At 35.2% G+C, this 18,729-nt stretch overlaps 1 protein-coding gene across 1 annotated transcript in view; it reads right to left on the reverse strand.

Annotated features, from left to right (window-relative positions):
* The window catches only part of SEMA3E (semaphorin 3E), a 152,754-nt gene that overhangs the window by 71,820 nt on the left and 62,205 nt on the right, over window positions 1-18,729 (reverse strand). The window contains exon 2 of the mRNA XM_032985235.2: window positions 2,872-3,032. Coding sequence (XP_032841126.2) covers window positions 2,872-3,032 — 161 coding nt within the window. The remainder of the gene's footprint in view (window positions 1-2,871; window positions 3,033-18,729) is intronic.

The raw sequence follows: 18,729 nt of genomic DNA on the forward strand, positions 1-18,729 counted from the left end.
AGAAACCATGAGTATGCATGAGTAACTTAGCTTCAGAAATCTATAGTAAGATATATTAAATACTCTAAGCAAGAAAATTTCTGTGTGTATTATATGAAAGAAGAGATACAATGAGTAAAAAAAAAAAAAAAATCAAAGTAGTCAACGGAAATATAACTTGACCAACAAAGAGGTGGGTCTTTGTCTAAGAAGACATGGAAGCTCTATGCTATAGTTGAGAGCTCAACCTGTATCTCTGGATGCAGTAATAGTATTCTTCCCTGAAAGATTTTTCCCATTTTGTATGTATATTTTCCTTATTGGATATGAAAAGTGATCAGGATAATATATTCTTAAAATAATGTTGGTAGATAAATACATAAACAGATAATAGCTTATGTGAAAAAGCTGCAATTTACTTTTCAGCGTGCTGCTTTGTATTTGAGAGCTGAAGAGAACCGAACTTTAAGAATAAACGTAGTCTGGAAATGCTGGATTATTTTGGCAGTCAATAGGTCTCAATGCAAAAGCATTTTAAGTCTACTCAGGATTTTGTTTTTCTTAAGGAGACTTCTAATATGCTGGCCAGGACTGAATTACTTGGTCATTTTACAGCAGAAGGGATACATCTCTAATTGGGAATGGGGTTTAGTTTGTTTTTTAGTAAGCTTATTCATATAACAAATTGTGGAGAACGGGATGGCAATGAATTAAAACACATAAACTGTTTTCTAGAATGCAGAAGGTGAAAAAGATCTACACGAATCTACCAACTTCATGAAACATCTCTTTTGCAGCTAGTCACTCATTCTGGTTACCAGAGAGAGAATAAAACCCAGCATCTTCCCTCCACCTCTATACTTTCACTAGATTATAACTGGTGTTTTAGATTAATTAAACTAAAGTCTTCAGTCTGGAAAAAAATGTCAAAGGCCAACCAACATACAGCTAAAGACAGATTAATGAAGAACTTTGGTAATAATGAATCAGCCAGTCTCTCAATTCCAGGAACTTCCCTCAATGTATCTCAGTAATTAAGCTCTCATATACAGAAATGTCTTACTCCACATTTTTGCTGATAGTTCTCTAGGACAATCAAGTTTTCCCTAGATATCACTGAATGAGATCTGCACTGAGTCAACACTGGGAAAAGAGGAAAGGATCATGACATTTGTATTCAAGGGAGCTAAGTCTCAGTGAGGTCATGTTTCTAAACTTGCTAGGTCAAGCTCCATTTATTCTAGTTTCTCATCTATTGCACATCATAAAAGCAGGCAAGCAGGCAAGAAGAGCTTCCATTAAATTGTCATACTGTGCACACAGGTCCCAAGACAGAGAGTATGGTTTCAGAGTAAATGGCTGATCTTCCATCTAAAAACAACAAGAAGGAGAGCAACGAACTTCATGAGTGTGTCCAGATGGGACAATGGTGGTTGGACAGAAAGGTAAAATACCCTATCCTGCCATTTTTTCACATACAGATTTACTGCCAAATGGGGAAGAAGAGAGGGAGAAAAAAGGTTATTTTATAGAAACAACTGCTTCCTAAATGTTTTCATATCCCTGAGCCCTAATATCTTGTCACAGGATATTAATAATTTTTATCAAATGGAAAAGGAGTTAACTCATATCTCACTGTGGAGAAACAAAGCTCAGTATGTAACATTGCTCTCTGAGGAATTAAAAAATTATTTTAGTTTTTTAAATGTAGAGGAATTCTCATATGGCCTCCCTGAGTATATTAATTTCCCCATATCTAGGATTTCCTTTCCCAAATAGTTTATAAAAAGAATAAAACATATATCTGTTCACAGTAGTGGAACATACTAATTACACTTGAAGATAAACAAGGTTGTTTATGGTAAAGTTGACCAGAGTGTTGGCATGAAAATAGTGATATTCACTTTCTACAAGGGAGCAGAAAGAAAAGAATCTGAAACAGTGGTTGGTGCAGTATGCACATCAGCAAAAATCATATTTCAGAGGAGCTTTATTTTGTTACTCACATTTTCATTCAATTTGAGAATGAATGAAAATATATCAAAAAACAATGGGAAAATTTTATAAAGTAGATAAGGAAAGCACTGAAATATTTTAAGACACTGTTTTTCCACAGTCGAGATGGTTGAGGCAGGAGCAATGCTCCTACCAGCTTCCTTTTGTCACTGTGTGCTTCCAACCCTAGCTGCCAAGGGCAGAAGTGAATAAGGAAGCCAAGGCTCACATCAGCTCAAACTCCGGCCTCTCCACTTCAATGGCCAGTTTTCCAATCAGTTGTGGTTTCTATGACCTACTGAAATCTCTGGTAGGATTATGATGTAAACCACCTTTCTCCCACAGAGCACTTAGTAGGCTTCAAAGGTCACATTCAGTCACTACTTAACAGGACAAACCAATGCACTCGCTCAAACCAATGCAAAATCCAGTTTCTAAAGAAGGCTAAGAATTAGCTGCATGGTTTATGCTGCTATTGAAAACCTCATATAGTTTACGTGCTAATTATTATTTTTTTTTTTTTTTTAACATTTTCTTTTCTGCTGTGGAAAAGATCCTCACAAACATGAGAAAGGAATTATTCCTTGATAATGTAGTGGAGATACAGAAATCAGGTATGCACAAAGTGTCAGATGCTCTAAACATCTGTAAACATGTTGAAAAACAGAGAGAAATAGCTATATGACCCTCAGATCTCTTCACTTACAGTGAGCCTTATGGGTTATTACTGGGGAAAAAAATGGTAATTTGTGTATTTTTCTTAAATATAAACATGACCTTAAAGTTCATGCACAAAACTTCTACAAAAACTCCATTATCTCATTTCCAGTCATGCAAACTCTGATACTCTGTGCTACCCATTATGACACAAAGTGACTAATAGATATAGCTTTTTACCTCTCGGTAGTTGTCACTGATTCGATCCAAACTGAGGGAATACAAGAGGTCTCTTCCTCCCACGAATAGTCGCTCTTGATACTCATCCAGCAGCATTATATGAAGACCAAGATATCCAAATGGGCTATGAAAGACTGACGTCCTGTTTAAATCCCAGAGCTCTGAAATACAATCAGAGTGTGTGTGATAAATACCAAACAGCTTAGCTTTCATGGCTTTATTTTCATATCCTCCTAGGGAACTAAACAAGAAGTTGTGGGACATTAAAATGCTAATCGTATAATCTTTGAGTAAGAAAGAGACACAAAACACCTGGGAATGATTTTCAAAACGAACCAGCTCTCCAGGAGGTTTGTGTATGAATCTTTACATCATAATCTTTGTGCTCAATATATCACGAGATGGGGATGGGGGAAACTAACTTTTCTCCTTAACATTTTCTGAAAGGGAAAAAACACTGCTTAGGACATTAACTGTAAATGGGAAATAATGAATGAAATGATGGAAATTTTAAAAAATTACTGGAAATCATCTTCTTGTCTTTCCCTCAGGCATGTCAAACTGAAGGTTTTTACTGTACGGACATCATTCTGGTTTTGTTTTTGGCGGGGGGGATGTGATTGCTTAAGTCCAGCACTGTCTCCACTCACTTCACTGAAAAAATTGCCTCTAAATTCAGCAAGAGCAGTATGAAATCGGTAAAATGCATATACCATAATTTTCCAAGTGATTATTGATTTTGTCAAGAAATATACTGACCAGGTAAGGGGAGCTGGGGCTTAGCTGCACATGATCCAGGCTAGTCACTTCCACCGAGAAAGGGAAATTCATCCCATGTAACGTTGCAGAAATTTAATATCAGGCCTCAGGAAGGAAGAAAGAGGAAAGCACAGGGGTCTTTCTGCACTCTCGAGCAGATGGTGCAGAACACAGCCCAGCTCACAGCAGGCCAGAGGGCCTGAAAATCATTTTTCTGTCAGGAAGTCATTACCAAGGGTTCCTTAGGCCTGTCTCCAAAACAGCAGAGCTGGGACTGGGGGAAAGGAACTGTGTTCCTATGTCTATGTTGTGATGTGTTGGTTTATTCTGAAGAAACATAAATCACTCTTGGTAAAAGCAACTAAATTCCTTTTAGCTTATCCTTACAGCTACCCCTAAGCATAACTTTTCCAATTGTTTGGATGTGGCCCAGTAGCTGATGTTGGGAGAAGTGGGATTGTCCCAGAGATAGTGAAGACAATGAATGAGTCCCCATTCAGTTTAGGGCCGAGGCTCCAGCTTGCGTACCACACCAGCAGTTCATCCATGCAGCACCTTGTCAGCCACACAGGGGACACAGCTTGTCTTCTGCGAGGAGACTGGTCCTACACATCAGAGAAAGTCCTCGCAGAAGTCTATCGCTATGCAATCCACTTTGGATGACATATATGCCATCCATATATGCTGTGATTTTCAGAAATTGGTGTGTATCTTTGATCTAAGCATGAAGCCTCATAAGGTAATCAAGTATTAAACCACCAAAATTCATAATCATCATTAAAAATTTGTCCTGCATTCCCTGAGAAAAGGGTGTTCCAAACCAACAAGATTTGAATTCTTTTTTTGAATTCAAATTTACCTTACCCACAAAAAGATTTAGCATGGCCAATTTTCCTCATGAAATACCTTACTTGTATCCTATATAAAAGGGGACAAATATTTCGAGCCAAGGCAAGAAATTCAATATTCAATTAGGATATTAATTTAATACAACAAATAGCCACAATTTCTTTTTCTTTTAAAATACTATCTATATTGTGTAGATGATAACAGGGGAATTTAATAATAGGATAAATATGTTTTGTTCCATTGTTGACCAGGTTTAATTCAAGTCAAGAGAAGCTGAAAGCAACTAGTTTCTGAAAGCTGTTTCCCTAGATGATAAAATTTCTATCAAAGGAGTCATACGAGAAATTCATCCTCACAACTGAGCTTTTCCTGACCTACTTTAAAAAAGAATCTATTGATTAAATACCTTTGGAGAATAATGTTAATATCTGGGCTTTTGATAACATTTTGTAACAGTAGAGATGACAGCACTTTGTACCTGGGCATGACTGTCTTCACTTAAAAAATGGAAAAACTATGTCACAGAGAGGAGCATCATGATGAGCAAGAAGCTTTGTGTTCTGGCCAGTGAACATATATACATTCTTTGACAGTGATACACTCAGCACGAGCTGCATAGAATTCTCTCGCCAAGCAAACCCAACAGACTGCTGTTTCAGAAGAACATTGCTTGTTTGTGACCAGATTAGAAATGGAATGAAAGCAGAACTAGAACTATTCTTTCGGTCCTAAATAAAGTCACTTTTTATTTTCAATAATATAAAACATCCAATCTATTTTATTTTTGAGTCAATCTTGGAGTTAAAATAGTTGCATTTTAAATTTTAATTATATAGAAGCCACAAAATGTTACTGTGGTAGCTTCCCCTGATTTATTTTCATGTTGTCCTGAAGGCAAATTTTTCATATATGAGACAATATTTCTTTACATAGATCACAGATATCACTCACATGTTCTCAATAAGAACAATAGGCACGATGAACAATCCTCTACCTGATCATCTACACTAGTCATATAAGGCTCAGTCCTGCCAAGTACACCTGCAACTCTTATTCTCTTAAATGAAAGTTGAGAATATTAAACACCTTTCAAGATCAAACTTGTAAAAAGAGGTATTTCTAGGACTACCTTCAGCAAAGCTATATAGGCATGTTTTCACAGTGGGGGTAGAGACAAGCACAGAAGTGAACCTGACATCTGGAAGGGCTGGAAAACACCAAGCAGTGGGAACTAGGGAGTGATTTTGTTACCGAAACACAAATGTATTAGTATTACATAGTTCCTTTGAAGGGTACTAGAATTTCTGGACATTGTAGGATATCTGAGATATTAGAGTAATGTAGGTAAATAGGATACAGCACCTTCTGAATGTCAGGAGAAAGTATGGGATATCTGGAAGTCTAAAATGGCACTAGATGCCTGTAATTTCTAGACAAGTAAATCTCACCATGATCTGGCTTGGTAAGTAACGCAGGCTTTTAAACAGTAGAAGTTCGTTCATGTAGTGCTATGCCCCTTCAGCAAAGCTGGTTGGCTTCAGTGTAGCACTACACAGATGCAGCTGTACTACCTTCAGGCTTGAGCTGATGAAGCCACAGCTTTCACACTCATTTAGTGAATTGTTAGTTCATGGATCATTGCACTTTGCAGTGTTGAGATACCCTCAGTCACTGAAATCAAGGCACCATCAGGAGTGAGATACTTAAATTCAAAGCTTAAATAATAAGCTTAAAGCTTAAATCCACCTCTAGTTACCTTGAAGAAGTTTATGTTTGCAAAGGTCAATTTGTGACTATAGTCTACTCAAGGTGTCAAGAGTTATGTTCCTGTTCATATCTACACCTTTAATTAGAAAAATTCTGTTTCTAGATCATGCCTAAACTTGAGCACAACCCAAAAAGAGTTTGTTCTACCTAATACTAGGATTTAATAGCTACATTTATGCTAAGCTCCTCTTACCACTTATCAGATCAGATGCAACTGAGACTTTCTTCAAGATCCTGGCAGTTTTTAAAATATTCTAGTAGCTAAATCAGTCACCTGAGAAATAGCAGGCATGAGTTCAATTTCCTTTTCTAAATGGATTGAAACCCAGATCATTCTCTCTCCATAAAGAGGTCTAATCACTAGCTATTAGCTACAAGATTGGTAGGGAAGGATGGATGCTTTCTCCATTTCCTGTTGAAGCTGTGCAACAAAATATTCAAGCTTTAGGCAGAGTGAACAAGCAGTAACATGACTCCAATTTAGTAGTTAAATTGCTTTTCTGGGAAAGAAGTTCTGGCTCTAGTGCTGAAAATAGTCTATGCATTTTATATTAAGTAGTTAGTGGATAGAGTATATAAACTGTTCTAGCACATGGACTAGAAAGCCTTCACTCCTTTCTCACATGGGAATGGCTTAAGATTACAGCTGAGTAAAATTCTTCCTTTTGTTGAGTTTCTATAGATTTTTGTGACTAAAAGCCCTTATCCTATAAAGATCTTATATAAAAAAATAAAAAGCAAGAGAAAGAGGATTAATTGTTCAAGAAGAATATATTATTAGTGCTCAACACACAGGATGAAAGAGAAAAGACCATTCATACTCCTATCTTTTGATAAAAAAAAAAAAGAGCTTTAAGTTGCCTTGTCGTACTGATACCCAAATTTGAGAGAATTTTATTCAGCTTTTGCACTATAGTGTTTTGCCATTTTAGTCAAAAGGCTCAACACCATACCTAAACCCACACCATTACATTACAAACAATATTTTACTCACCAAAGGAAAGACTGATTCAATATTTATATTTTCCTACATGGCACTTCGCTTACCTGTAAAAGCCTTCAAGCAAGTCTGGGCTGCTAAATTACATTTCATAAGTGAACAAATCTTATTTCTTGCTGTTTTAAATGCCGAGAACAAACCTGAAGGTTTGTTATCTGTCTGCCAGAACTTTCTGGTGAGCAGACTGATTTTGTTTACCATAATTTTTCTTATAGCACATCTACTTTGGTGAACATATTTGTATTATAGACTCTTTGACAAGATTGTCCATTTGTCAAGAAACATTAGCCATTTGTCAAGCAATGTTAATTATATTCAAAATAGCTGATTTCTTGAATGTTTTAATGATCAGTATGTAATTCTTTCTAACTTCTAAGATTGTGTTAAACCAGCCGTTTCTTCTATTACAAAAAAAAAAAAAAAAAAAAATGCTGATGACACCTTTTCATTACGTTATTTCAAAATTTTTAAAATAGAAATGTTTGTTAACCAACATATGTTTATGACAATAAATGCAAAATCCTCGTTGCTGCTCCACACAGACCAGAGTATAGTGAGATGTCATTATAACTTATCCTCACAAATTAAGCATATCGTGAGTAAGATATAACTTTGAACCTAGAATGTAGACAAATATCACTACAGATTTTTTTTTTTTTTTCCCCCCCTAGGAAGTGGCAAAGATGCTGTTGCTCTGCTCTGTTTTTCACAGCATTACATCATCACAACTGCACAAGTGTATTGCCTTTGCCCTTTTTTCCCCTCATAAAAATCTTTGGTTCCCCTTCTCAATTCTGTAGAAATATGGTCTCACCTCCCACACCACTTCATGCTGCAGAACATTCTTCCAGCAAAGATGTTTTCCAGATGCAGAGCACTGACAAATGAGTCTGGCACTTTGAGCACGCCAAGTGCATAAGGTGGACATCTCAGTGCTGCTTTACAGGAAGAGGTAATGACTAAGGTTGCCTTCTGCCCCCATCAGTAATTTAAAAGGCCACAGATATAAAGTCTAGGTAATGTGAACACCTGAATGACATTTTATGTTTCCATTATCAGCATAGTCCTGGAATATATATATTACAGAGCAATAAGTTTTATAAGAATTTGGTGAGCCTGATGTAATTTTATTAACTCAGCTTTTTACTATATAGCTGACAAGTGATAACAAAATCTGCTCACATGTGATAAGAAAGGGATAGAAAAAAAAAGGAGGAAAACCAAGAAGGAGACATAGGGAAGAGCCTACAGGTCATTAGTGAGATCAGGTATTGCAAGTATCCTTCAGTTTTAAACCATCGGTATGTTAAGACATGTAACTATTCAAGGGTACTCGTCAGAGTCATCCATCACAAGGACAAAAATACAATCTTACAAGTACTTGGATCTTTCTGACAAGGTTAAGACCTCTAACTAGCAATATTCCATATAAAATTGGTAACAGAAGGCAAAAGTTTTCTTCCCTGGGAAAAAAAAAATAGAGATAAAAACTCACCCCAAAAAACTATGCTGCTGAATATGAGCTAATACATTAGCAATTTTTACTTTCTTGTGTTAACAGTCATCAGTCATCTATATTGCTGCAAAAATATTTATAAGGCCATGATAGTGATTGCCAGGTAGTGGAAAGATACACTAACTTAGGTGAACCAGTAAGCAACTGAACCAGTTGAGCAATAGAAAAGGGGACAATGTAAATTGGCCAGAGATCGCTGAAGTCAGTGCTGCTGCATGAGGTGTGCTAGCAAAATCTGAGCCAAGAATTTTAAAGGCAGAGTTAATTGCTAATAGCTAACTAACTAAAAAATGCTGGTAGTAGTAACACTGAAAGTTGTCACTATACTTTTAAAACACAACTCTTAAGATATTTTAGTATCTTATTTGGGGAACATGAATCAGTAGGAGATAAACTTAAAAGCCTGTGAGGGAGACTAAAGTATGAACTTTCACTGCTTGAGGTTTTATCTGTATGACTGCCAGCCAGATGCCTCAGAAACTTGGCAGGGTAGGAGAAAGAAAGCAAACTCTAGTAATGACATGCAAAAACCCATTAGTCCATAGCTACTCTCACATGATTCAACCTCTGTTCTTAACAGCAGGTGCGTTTGGCTATCTAGCTATATTTGGAGAATATAATTGGCTTCATGAAGTGAGCTGGTGTAGCAAAGTTCATGAATAATTTTGTTTGTTTGGTGCTCTTCCTCAAAATGTGTGGATCTAGTGATGAAGTTTAGTTAAAACTTCAGAGAACTTTCCATGTGAGTTTGTTTAAATTACAAAGGCAAAAGTTTCTGAAATTAAAAGGTATAGTTTGGGGAGACAACAATATTTTCAATCTGTATGCAATACAAAACTCTCTTCTCTCTTTTCTAGGAATATTGGAAAAACCTGTAACTGGAATGTGTAATAAATCATAAGGTATACTTTTGTTACTTCTAATTCTATTCATCTTATGGCAGAAAAATTTTAGTGGAACTTGAAAGTCTTCAACACAGTTAATCATGTTAGCTCGTCTTAATTCTCAATATTTCCATTTCACATTATTATATGTCACATATATACTGTGACATATATATACTCTGTCACAGCTAGCAAATACTTAGTTTTTCTTTCCTGCTGGCAAAACAACGTACTCGGTTAGTCCCACTATAATTTATCTGGTTTTAATTACTAAATAACAGAAATATAACCATTATAAATCTACCAGGGCGTCAGTATTAATATGCTATATACTGTTAAAAAACCCAAAGTATCTGCTTACACAGTGTTTCATATAGTTTCTAGCTCCTGCTGGAAACTTCACAGTATATATCAAATTAAAAATAATCACACATAATCTTCATACAAGCTGATTTAATGCAATTTTAAGATGTAGTTCTAGAAAGACATAACAATGAAAATGATCTGATACTCAATGTTAGTAATTCTTAAAATAAATTAAATTCAGTGTAATAACTTTTTGGTATTTCTGTTATTTAATCAAACTTATCTAGCAATGATGGCCAATTTACAGGCTGTATTAGAAGAAACTTTCTTTGTAAATCAGCTGAAAGCATTTACAGTACCTGCTTAACAGTAATGAATGTTAAATGCTATTTATTTTCATAGAATCATACAATGATTTTGGTTGTAAGTGACCTTAAAAATCATCTGGGTCCAAGATCCCTGCCATGGGCAGGGACATCTTTCACCAGCCCAGGTTGCTCAAAGCCCCATCCAACCTGGCCGCAAACCCTTCCATGGAGAGGGCAGCCACAGGTTCTCTGAGCAACCTGTGCCACTCTCACAAGGGAGAATCTTCCTTATGTCTAATCTAAATCTACCCTCTTTCAGTTTAAAATCATTACCCCTCATCCTAGCCCCACCCCCCACCGATAGAGTCCCTCACCATCTTTTCTGTATCCCCTTTTAGGTACTGGAAAGCCATTACAAGGTCCCCGCAGAGCCTTCTCTTCTCCAGGCTGAACAAGCCCAACTCTCTTAGCCTGTCCTCATTGAGGAGGTGCTACCGTCTCCTGATTATCCATTGCTAACAGCAATATATGTGACCCTACCAATTTCTGGATCTTATTGTTGATTTTCATTACACCAGTAGTAAGCTACTATGGCTTCTGATATAAAGACTAATCCAAACCTCATCTGACATTTTTCCCAGTTAAGTTCACTAACTTTCAGCTAGGTAATCACATCAATATAGATATGAAATAGATGTGAAACAGTATATGAATAATCGTTTTCCTCCTGTATTTTATCTGAAACTGAGAAACACATACAGGAATTAAATCAGAATGAGAAGAAATCTTCACAATTCCAATATTAAACTTTTATTTAAAGCATAATTTCTTCCACACATTCAGAACATTCTTATTATTAATAATAATAATATTAATATCATTATTATTAATTATCATTATCATTATTAGTAGTAGAATTATCATCATTATTATCATTATTATTATTATTCAGTCAACATTTATTTTCAAATGTTTTAAATTAACATTACTATATTGGTTCCATAACTTTTTCCTGTTAGCTGGATATTGCTTGCCAAGTGATGAATCTTTTCTCTTTTTCATTCATTCTGTCTTAGGTAGCAAATTTTATCATGCATTCAAGCAAATTTGCTATGGTCAAGTTGGCATACTCTTTATATCAGGGACTCTAATAAAAAAATTTGTTTAGCTTTCCAGTGAGATTTTCTTGGAAAAGTACACACATCCCCAAAGTTTTCTCTGACAATGCAGTTCAAAATTATGGTTGTGGTAACAAATACTAAACCATATTAATTACTTATGAAAAATGATGTAATACCATTTCTGTTACAAGTTCCCAGGTCTAAATCCAAGGTAAGGTAGGTGTTTATTCATGTGAGCAATATCATACCAGTAAAATATGGCTGCCTACAATTCTCTAGTGACTTCAAACCCTAGCGATCCTTATCTCTTTAATAAAGCATTTGGAGTTGGTGATAATAAGTGATAATGTTGTGGATAATAGAACGTTTCAGATATGTGTTTGTCTATAAATCATTCCAGCAGATATATACATTGGAATTTTTTGATTATTCCAGTCTAAGGATGACACAAACATCCATTGAATCGTCTTTGAGCACATTATCTAGTTCATCCAATAAATTTCTAATGAAATAATCATACAAAGAAATATCCCCTTTAAATTATACTCACAGAAGATGTTTTACATTATATTTAATATCTTAATAGTGTTAACAAGTGAAAGAACAGATTTATAAAACTCCTGAGTTTTTTAAGATACATATGGTTCAAATAATCACAGCCCTCTTCTGATAAAACACAGACAGTACAGCCTCTTGAGGACTTAATTTATTAAGGTGTACCACTTACTACATGCTTATTACCACACCAATCTGAGAAGGGTAGAATTCTTCCCTATGGAGCGAGCCAGTGTTTTGACAGAAAGAGAATCTGGTGCTTTCATTTAAAATTAAGATGCCAAAAGTCAGGGTTTTATGCTATTCAAAATGACTGTTAAATTTAATTTCCTTTGAAAAAGATGGATAAAAATGAGCTATCCCATGTGATTTTCAGGGACATATGCTCTTGGGCAGGATGGCATGTGATTGACAGTGTACGTAAGGCTATCTGGAATCATTAACATGATAAAAAACAGAATGGAGGAGAAAGGAGACATTGTAAGGAGAGCAAAAGGCAGAGGGAAAATTGAGATGGAAATAACTAAAAAGATGAAAGGAAACTTTCAAGGTATATTTTTCTGCCAAATCAATTACTCACAGCAGATGCAGAGTTCAAGATAATATTCCATAGGTGAGTTTAGAAAGATTTGCTACTCCTCTCACACTGAAATAAAGTGAAGTTTTGCTGAGCACAACTCTAAACTGTAGTGAAGGGATTTGTGTAGAAATTAGTACCTTGTTACCCCAAGGTCTGTTCTCTTTAATTGAACAGAATAGCTTCTCTAGAAAGATTTACTTTACTAGAAGGAGACGGGTATTCAGCTGCTAAACATCAATGTCTTCAGAAGACCTAGCTAATTTGAATTATCTAGCACTAACGTATCCATGATTTCATCCTGCTTTTCCTTATACTTTCCAAATGCTTTTAAATATTAATGAAAACTGAATACATCAAAGGTCTATTTGTTGGTTTTACTTTAATTATGCTATCTTTTTTATTGAGACAGATTTTTATGAAAGAAGTCAAGCTCTTGTAGGTGGGATATGTCATATTCAGCTTTTGTTTTGTTCAAAGTCACGTGACTAGTTTCAGATGTTTACGCAGTTGTCTTTTTTATCAGAACAAGAGAAAGAGGCATTCCAAATGGCATTTTTAAATTCCTTTATAAAAGAATCTAAACACATATAATCTAAAAGTAGTAATTTCTATACTCCAAGTTTTAAGGAAGCCTATTAAGTTTTAGATACATTGTTATATACAGATGAATTCCACCCCAAATGCATTCTATGCATAAAATAAGGTTGTACTGCCTCAGTGTTTGCAATTTTAAGCACTGCAATTAAGGGCAATACATAGAAGTAACTGTCTTTAAGGTTATTTGTTGTTCTCCTTCATTGTTCTACTGTTTCTCCCCCTGTATGCCTAATTATCTGTAAAATGCTGGTAAAGTTAAATACCTTGGAAGAAAGAGAGAGAAAAGCTTTACTTTAATAACTTGGGGCATATTTAAAACCTTCCAGAATCAATAATTCTTTGTAAATATTAGCAGTCAAAACCAGAGATATACTTCTGCCATTTGACTTTGAGCCTGTAGAACTCAGCAGAGTTGATCTTAAGTAGTGGAACTGGAGAACAAAAGTCAATATTAGGCAGCTATTAATGGTTACATAACTATTATGAATTGTATTATGAATCATTGCATGTTATCTTTAAACCTTCACAGATATGTGCACCCATCCTCCCCGTCCTATTTTTTTTTCCCCCCACTCTTCATTTATTTCTGACAGATTTTGCAAGATGGGGGAAATCCTAGTGCTTGTTTAGAAGATTATTGTACATTTGTCATAAACGTTATATATTCTCATGGTAAATTTGAACATCTAACAACATCAGGCAATAGAGCCTACTGAATTTCAGATGTCATTTGTGCTCCTAAACACTTCAGATGCTTTTAGAAAAATACCCAATGGTAATAAAAGCCCTGTCAGACTGCAGAGAAATCTACATGTAGAGGGGAGAAACAATCTCCCTGAATTACAAGTAACATCTCTATATCCTCATTTGGCCTGATGGTAACCATAAAAAAAAAAACCTACACCTCTTCCCCTTTCAAAATGGAACATCATCTCATTATGACTGTCCTGATTCATTTTGCATAGTATGTATAAACATCATACACTTATGGGCTGTACTTCCATTAGTTCTTTCTTCACTGTACCTTTAGAAATTCAGCTTCCTCTTGATGCTTGGTTTAGTACTGGTGCTTAACTTCTGACGTTTTGGGGTCAACTTGTTTCTTCTTATAGCTGACGTTACAGTAGGTAGAACATGAAATAATTTCATTAATAGTCTTTATTTTTCACAAGGGCTATTGATGTTTAGCATTACAGGCATGCTATGGAATGGCTAGATACTGTGGATTCATTTTTGTGGATTAGAATGTTGTGCAGAAGCCCATAGTGATCTAGGGATTAGATCACAGAAACATAGGGAGGTTTGTGTTGGAAAGGACCTTTAAAGGTCATCAAGTCCAATCCCCTAGCCATGAGCAGGGGCATCTTTCACTAGACCAGGTTGCTCAAAACACCATCTAATCTGGCCTTGAACACTTCCAGTGCTGGGAAGCATCCACAACTTCCCTGAGACACCTGTTCCAGTGTCTTATCACCCCCGTCCTAAAAAATTTCTTCTTTATATCTAATCTAAATATATCCTCTTTCAATTTAAAATAATTACTCTTTGTCATATCAGTACAGGCCCTGGTGAAAAATCTTTCTATGTCTTTCTTATAAGCCCTCTTTAAGTACTGGAAGGCCACTATAACATCTCTCTAAAGCTTTCTCTTCTGCAGTCTGAACAACCCCAGCTCTCTCCCAGACTGTCCTTATAGGGGAGGTGTTCTAGCCCTCTGGTCATTTTCATTGTTCTCCTCTGGACCTGCTCCAGCAGGTCCATGTCTTTCTTGTGCTGGAGGCCCCAGAGCTGGATGCAGTATTCCAGGTGGGGTCTCACAAAAGCGAAGTAGAGGAGGACAATCACCTCTCCCAGCCTGTTGGCCACACTTCTTTTCATGGAGTCCAAGTTATGATTGCCTTTCTGGTCTGCAAGCATACAGTGCCAGCTCATGTCTAATTCTTCATCCACCAGTATTCCCAACCCCACATCCTTCTCCACATGGCTGCTCTCAATCCATTCATGGCCCAGCCTGTATTTATATCAGGGATTGCCCTGACCCAAGTGCAGGACCTTGCACTTGGCTTTGTTGGACCTATGAGGTTCACATAGGACTGCTCCTCCAGCCTGTCAAAGTCCCTCCGGATGGCATCCCATCCCTCATGTGTATCATCTGCACCACTCAGCTTGGTGTCATCCACAAAGTTGCTGAGGGTGCACTCAATCCTGCAATCTATGTTGTTGATGAAGATATTAAACAGTATTCATCTGAATATGGACCCTCGAGGGACACCACTCGTTACTAGATTATGTACTGCTCAGCATTGCAAAAATATACAGCCCTGGACAATCCTTGTCCCGGGGAATTTGCAATCTATCTGGATGGCACAGCCAAAAAAGAAAGCAAAAGGAAAGAATTTCCATGATGATGATGAGGAAAATGAGAAAATAATGATTTTACTTTTCACAAAATTCTCCAGGGTTTGGATTTAGCTCTACATAATTTTCAAAGATCATTCTGCAAGTCTGTATATAACTGTTGGACACTTCATATTCTGAATGCAAGTGCAATAGATGACTCACAAGGCTGCTATCCTATGATGAGAATTTGCCCTCAGAAAAAAGGGAGCAGAACGAACATGAGGTATTAGAACTGGGAAGGAACATTTTTCTGGCACTACAAGAATTTTTAAAGACTTTGAAAAATGTTTTCATCCCAAACTGGAATAAATTCTTCAAACACAGAACATTCTGAACATTTTGAAACATCGAAAAAGCCTGTTATTTTCACATTGATGTGAACTATTTTGATAATTTTAAATATTTTATTTTTATTAAAACAGTGTTATGTTTTTATTGTGAGCTAACATTTCAAAATGAAATGTTCTTGAACAAAATAGAAGTCTTAATTTTAAAAAAAAATTTTTTATTTTTTTTTACAAAATATTACTCAATCAAAACATTCCATTTCCATGATTCCATAATGTTTCATAGAGGAAAAAAATAACAAAACAAAACAAAACAAAACAAAACAAGATCCAAATAGCCAGCAAATAGCTTCTGCATACTTTTAAAACACCTACTGTTATTCCTTGTATAAAAGATTTTGTCTTTAATAAAATTTATCTAGCTCAAAAACCAAAAGAGCTTTTGAAGAAAGATTTTTTTCATTAGTTTAACTGCTGTGGATTTTTCATGGTAGTATATAGAGATGGAAAGACGTGAAAAAAAAGATATGTAGAAGACAACATTCATAAAACTTTTATGGGATTACAAGACAATTTCTAAATATTGAATTTTGAGATATGAAGGTTATTTTCAAAATTAATATATATATGAAAAATTTGAAGATAGTATATTAGAACTATATATCATGAGTACCATATTACTGAATCTGACAGCAATTCTTTTGTTTAGAATACAATAGAAACAGAAATTTATATTCTGCACATTATTTATGAGCATGGGACTACCTGAGGACAAGTATATTTGTAATACATGCTGCATATTGCACCAATATTTATCCATCAGAACATAGTTCTCCATTCCTGATACAATGGAAAACATCTAAAAAGAACATAATGAACTGTATGAAATAACTTGTCACAGAATAATAGATTTATCAAACTGTCACAAGTAAGTGCACTTAGGAATGAATAGGTCCTAAACATTTATTATTTAACTAAAATCTATTTAATTGTTTGTACTTTATTTCATTAATACTTTAGAGGAAAATGTTACACTTAAGTAGTTATGCCACCTACTATATAATCTTAACTGAAGTTCAAGGGAATATTTTGTCTTTACGAATTGAAGAATCGGGAATATTTTATACTATTCTGACCCTTGTAAGCTCATTTCAGTTAGCCTATTTCCACTCACATAAATGAAGTTAGATGCATTTATACCTGCGTAGAATCTGGTCCTTGATGCACCACATTTCTGTTTCTGAATTATTTATAAAGTCTGCTCATCTAAACTACAGAAAGAATTTTCCAGTGTTAGGAACAAGAAGATATGATGCCTTAGACTACAATCCAAAATTATTCTGATTTGCCAAACAATTTTAAGATAAATTTTAAAATGCACATTCAGACCTATCAGTAATGTTTGCAGTCCTTTCTTTTGTGACTGCAGTGAGCTCTAATGATACTGAAATAACAGTGTAATTTTCAGTTCATATGGTACAGATCCACGTGTTTAAACTAAAGATTGCAGGTTCAGTCTCCACTATATTTGGCCTCTCCTTACACATTAATCATGTGTAATAAGTGGCAGAATCCTTCAAAACATATTAACACAGGTGGACCTTTAGTGCTTATTTGTAGCCCTGTTGAATAAGCATGCTTCAGGCTGTTTGTATAAGTCCAGTAGCAGGGTTAGAACTTAGGAGTGATAAGGTTACTTAAATTGTAGCACAACTAAAGAAAGTCAAGCCATCCAAGAAAATCAAGGTTGATTTCTACATGTCACATTTAAAAACTAAATATGTATATTGCCTGAGGAATGCATTTGAAACAGCTAAGTCTGGTAGGAAAGAATGCTTTAAGAGCACTATTTCAGCAGGGGTATTTCTACTGGGAATAAATAAACTGCTGAATGTGCCTCATTTTTTAATGTCCCACAGATGTAAACTGTACTTGATTCTATTGTCTATAATTTAATTTAATGCTTGGAATGTTGCAGTAATATACAGTAACTGATATGCCCTTTGATTGAGAAACAGCCAGACCAAAAAAGTTTATAATTTTTCCTGCACTATAAAGCCTTCTTACTGTAATAAAAGATTAGTTTTAGCATTGATTTCTATTACTCAATCTTTATTAGAAATGACATACAGAACTAAAAGAAAGACAATGCCTGCTTTATGCATTTTCTTATTAATTGGAAAGCTTTTCTGTTGTAGATGTATGGGATTTTTCTTTGTGTTGTGAACAATATGTTGCAAATTTAAATAATGGTTCAATAGAAGCATTGGTTAAATAGCACCATGAGCAGTACTGTGGAATTCTTTTTCTTCAATGATAGAATTGTTTTTTACCTATCCTTATCGTCACTCCTGTTAAATACTTCTAATTCCTTGAGGAACCTGACACTTTGCATTCAGTATAAGAAATATGCAAAGGAGTCCAGTAATATTAAAAAATACTTTCAATTTTGAAATATTTCTAGTCACAGAATTAACTTAAATATTTACATTAATGCATAGAACTACATGGTGAAATAGAATTTTAATGTTTTACTCCATGTTATTTCAATACATTCCTTGTACATATGGATTAGAAAATAATGTATTTTGATGTGTCAATATTTTAGTTTCTTTTCAAATCACATTATTTCTCTTGTTTTGCAGCTGCTCTTCAGACACCCAGCTATATATAGGAAATCTATATTTTCATTTATATAAGGGGCTAATGGAATATTTATAATGCAAAGTTCCTAAATTAAAAAGTGCGTTTAAACTTTTTTTTTTGAAAACTGGTTATATGTCCCATTTTTCTGTAACCACAGCCTAGTGACAATTTGTTAAGTGACCTGAAGGCTGTCTTATTTTTTACATAAAACTAGACCTTACTAATTTTATGAACTTTAAGTTAGGAGAGTCTTATGGGTTGTTGTACTCACATAGAGTAAAAT

The sequence above is a fragment of the Tyto alba genome, unplaced genomic scaffold (genome assembly GCF_018691265.1).
Source record: "Tyto alba isolate M040663 unplaced genomic scaffold, T.alba_DEE_v4.0 Super-Scaffold_2, whole genome shotgun sequence".
Taxonomy (NCBI): Eukaryota; Metazoa; Chordata; class Aves; order Strigiformes; family Tytonidae; genus Tyto; species Tyto alba.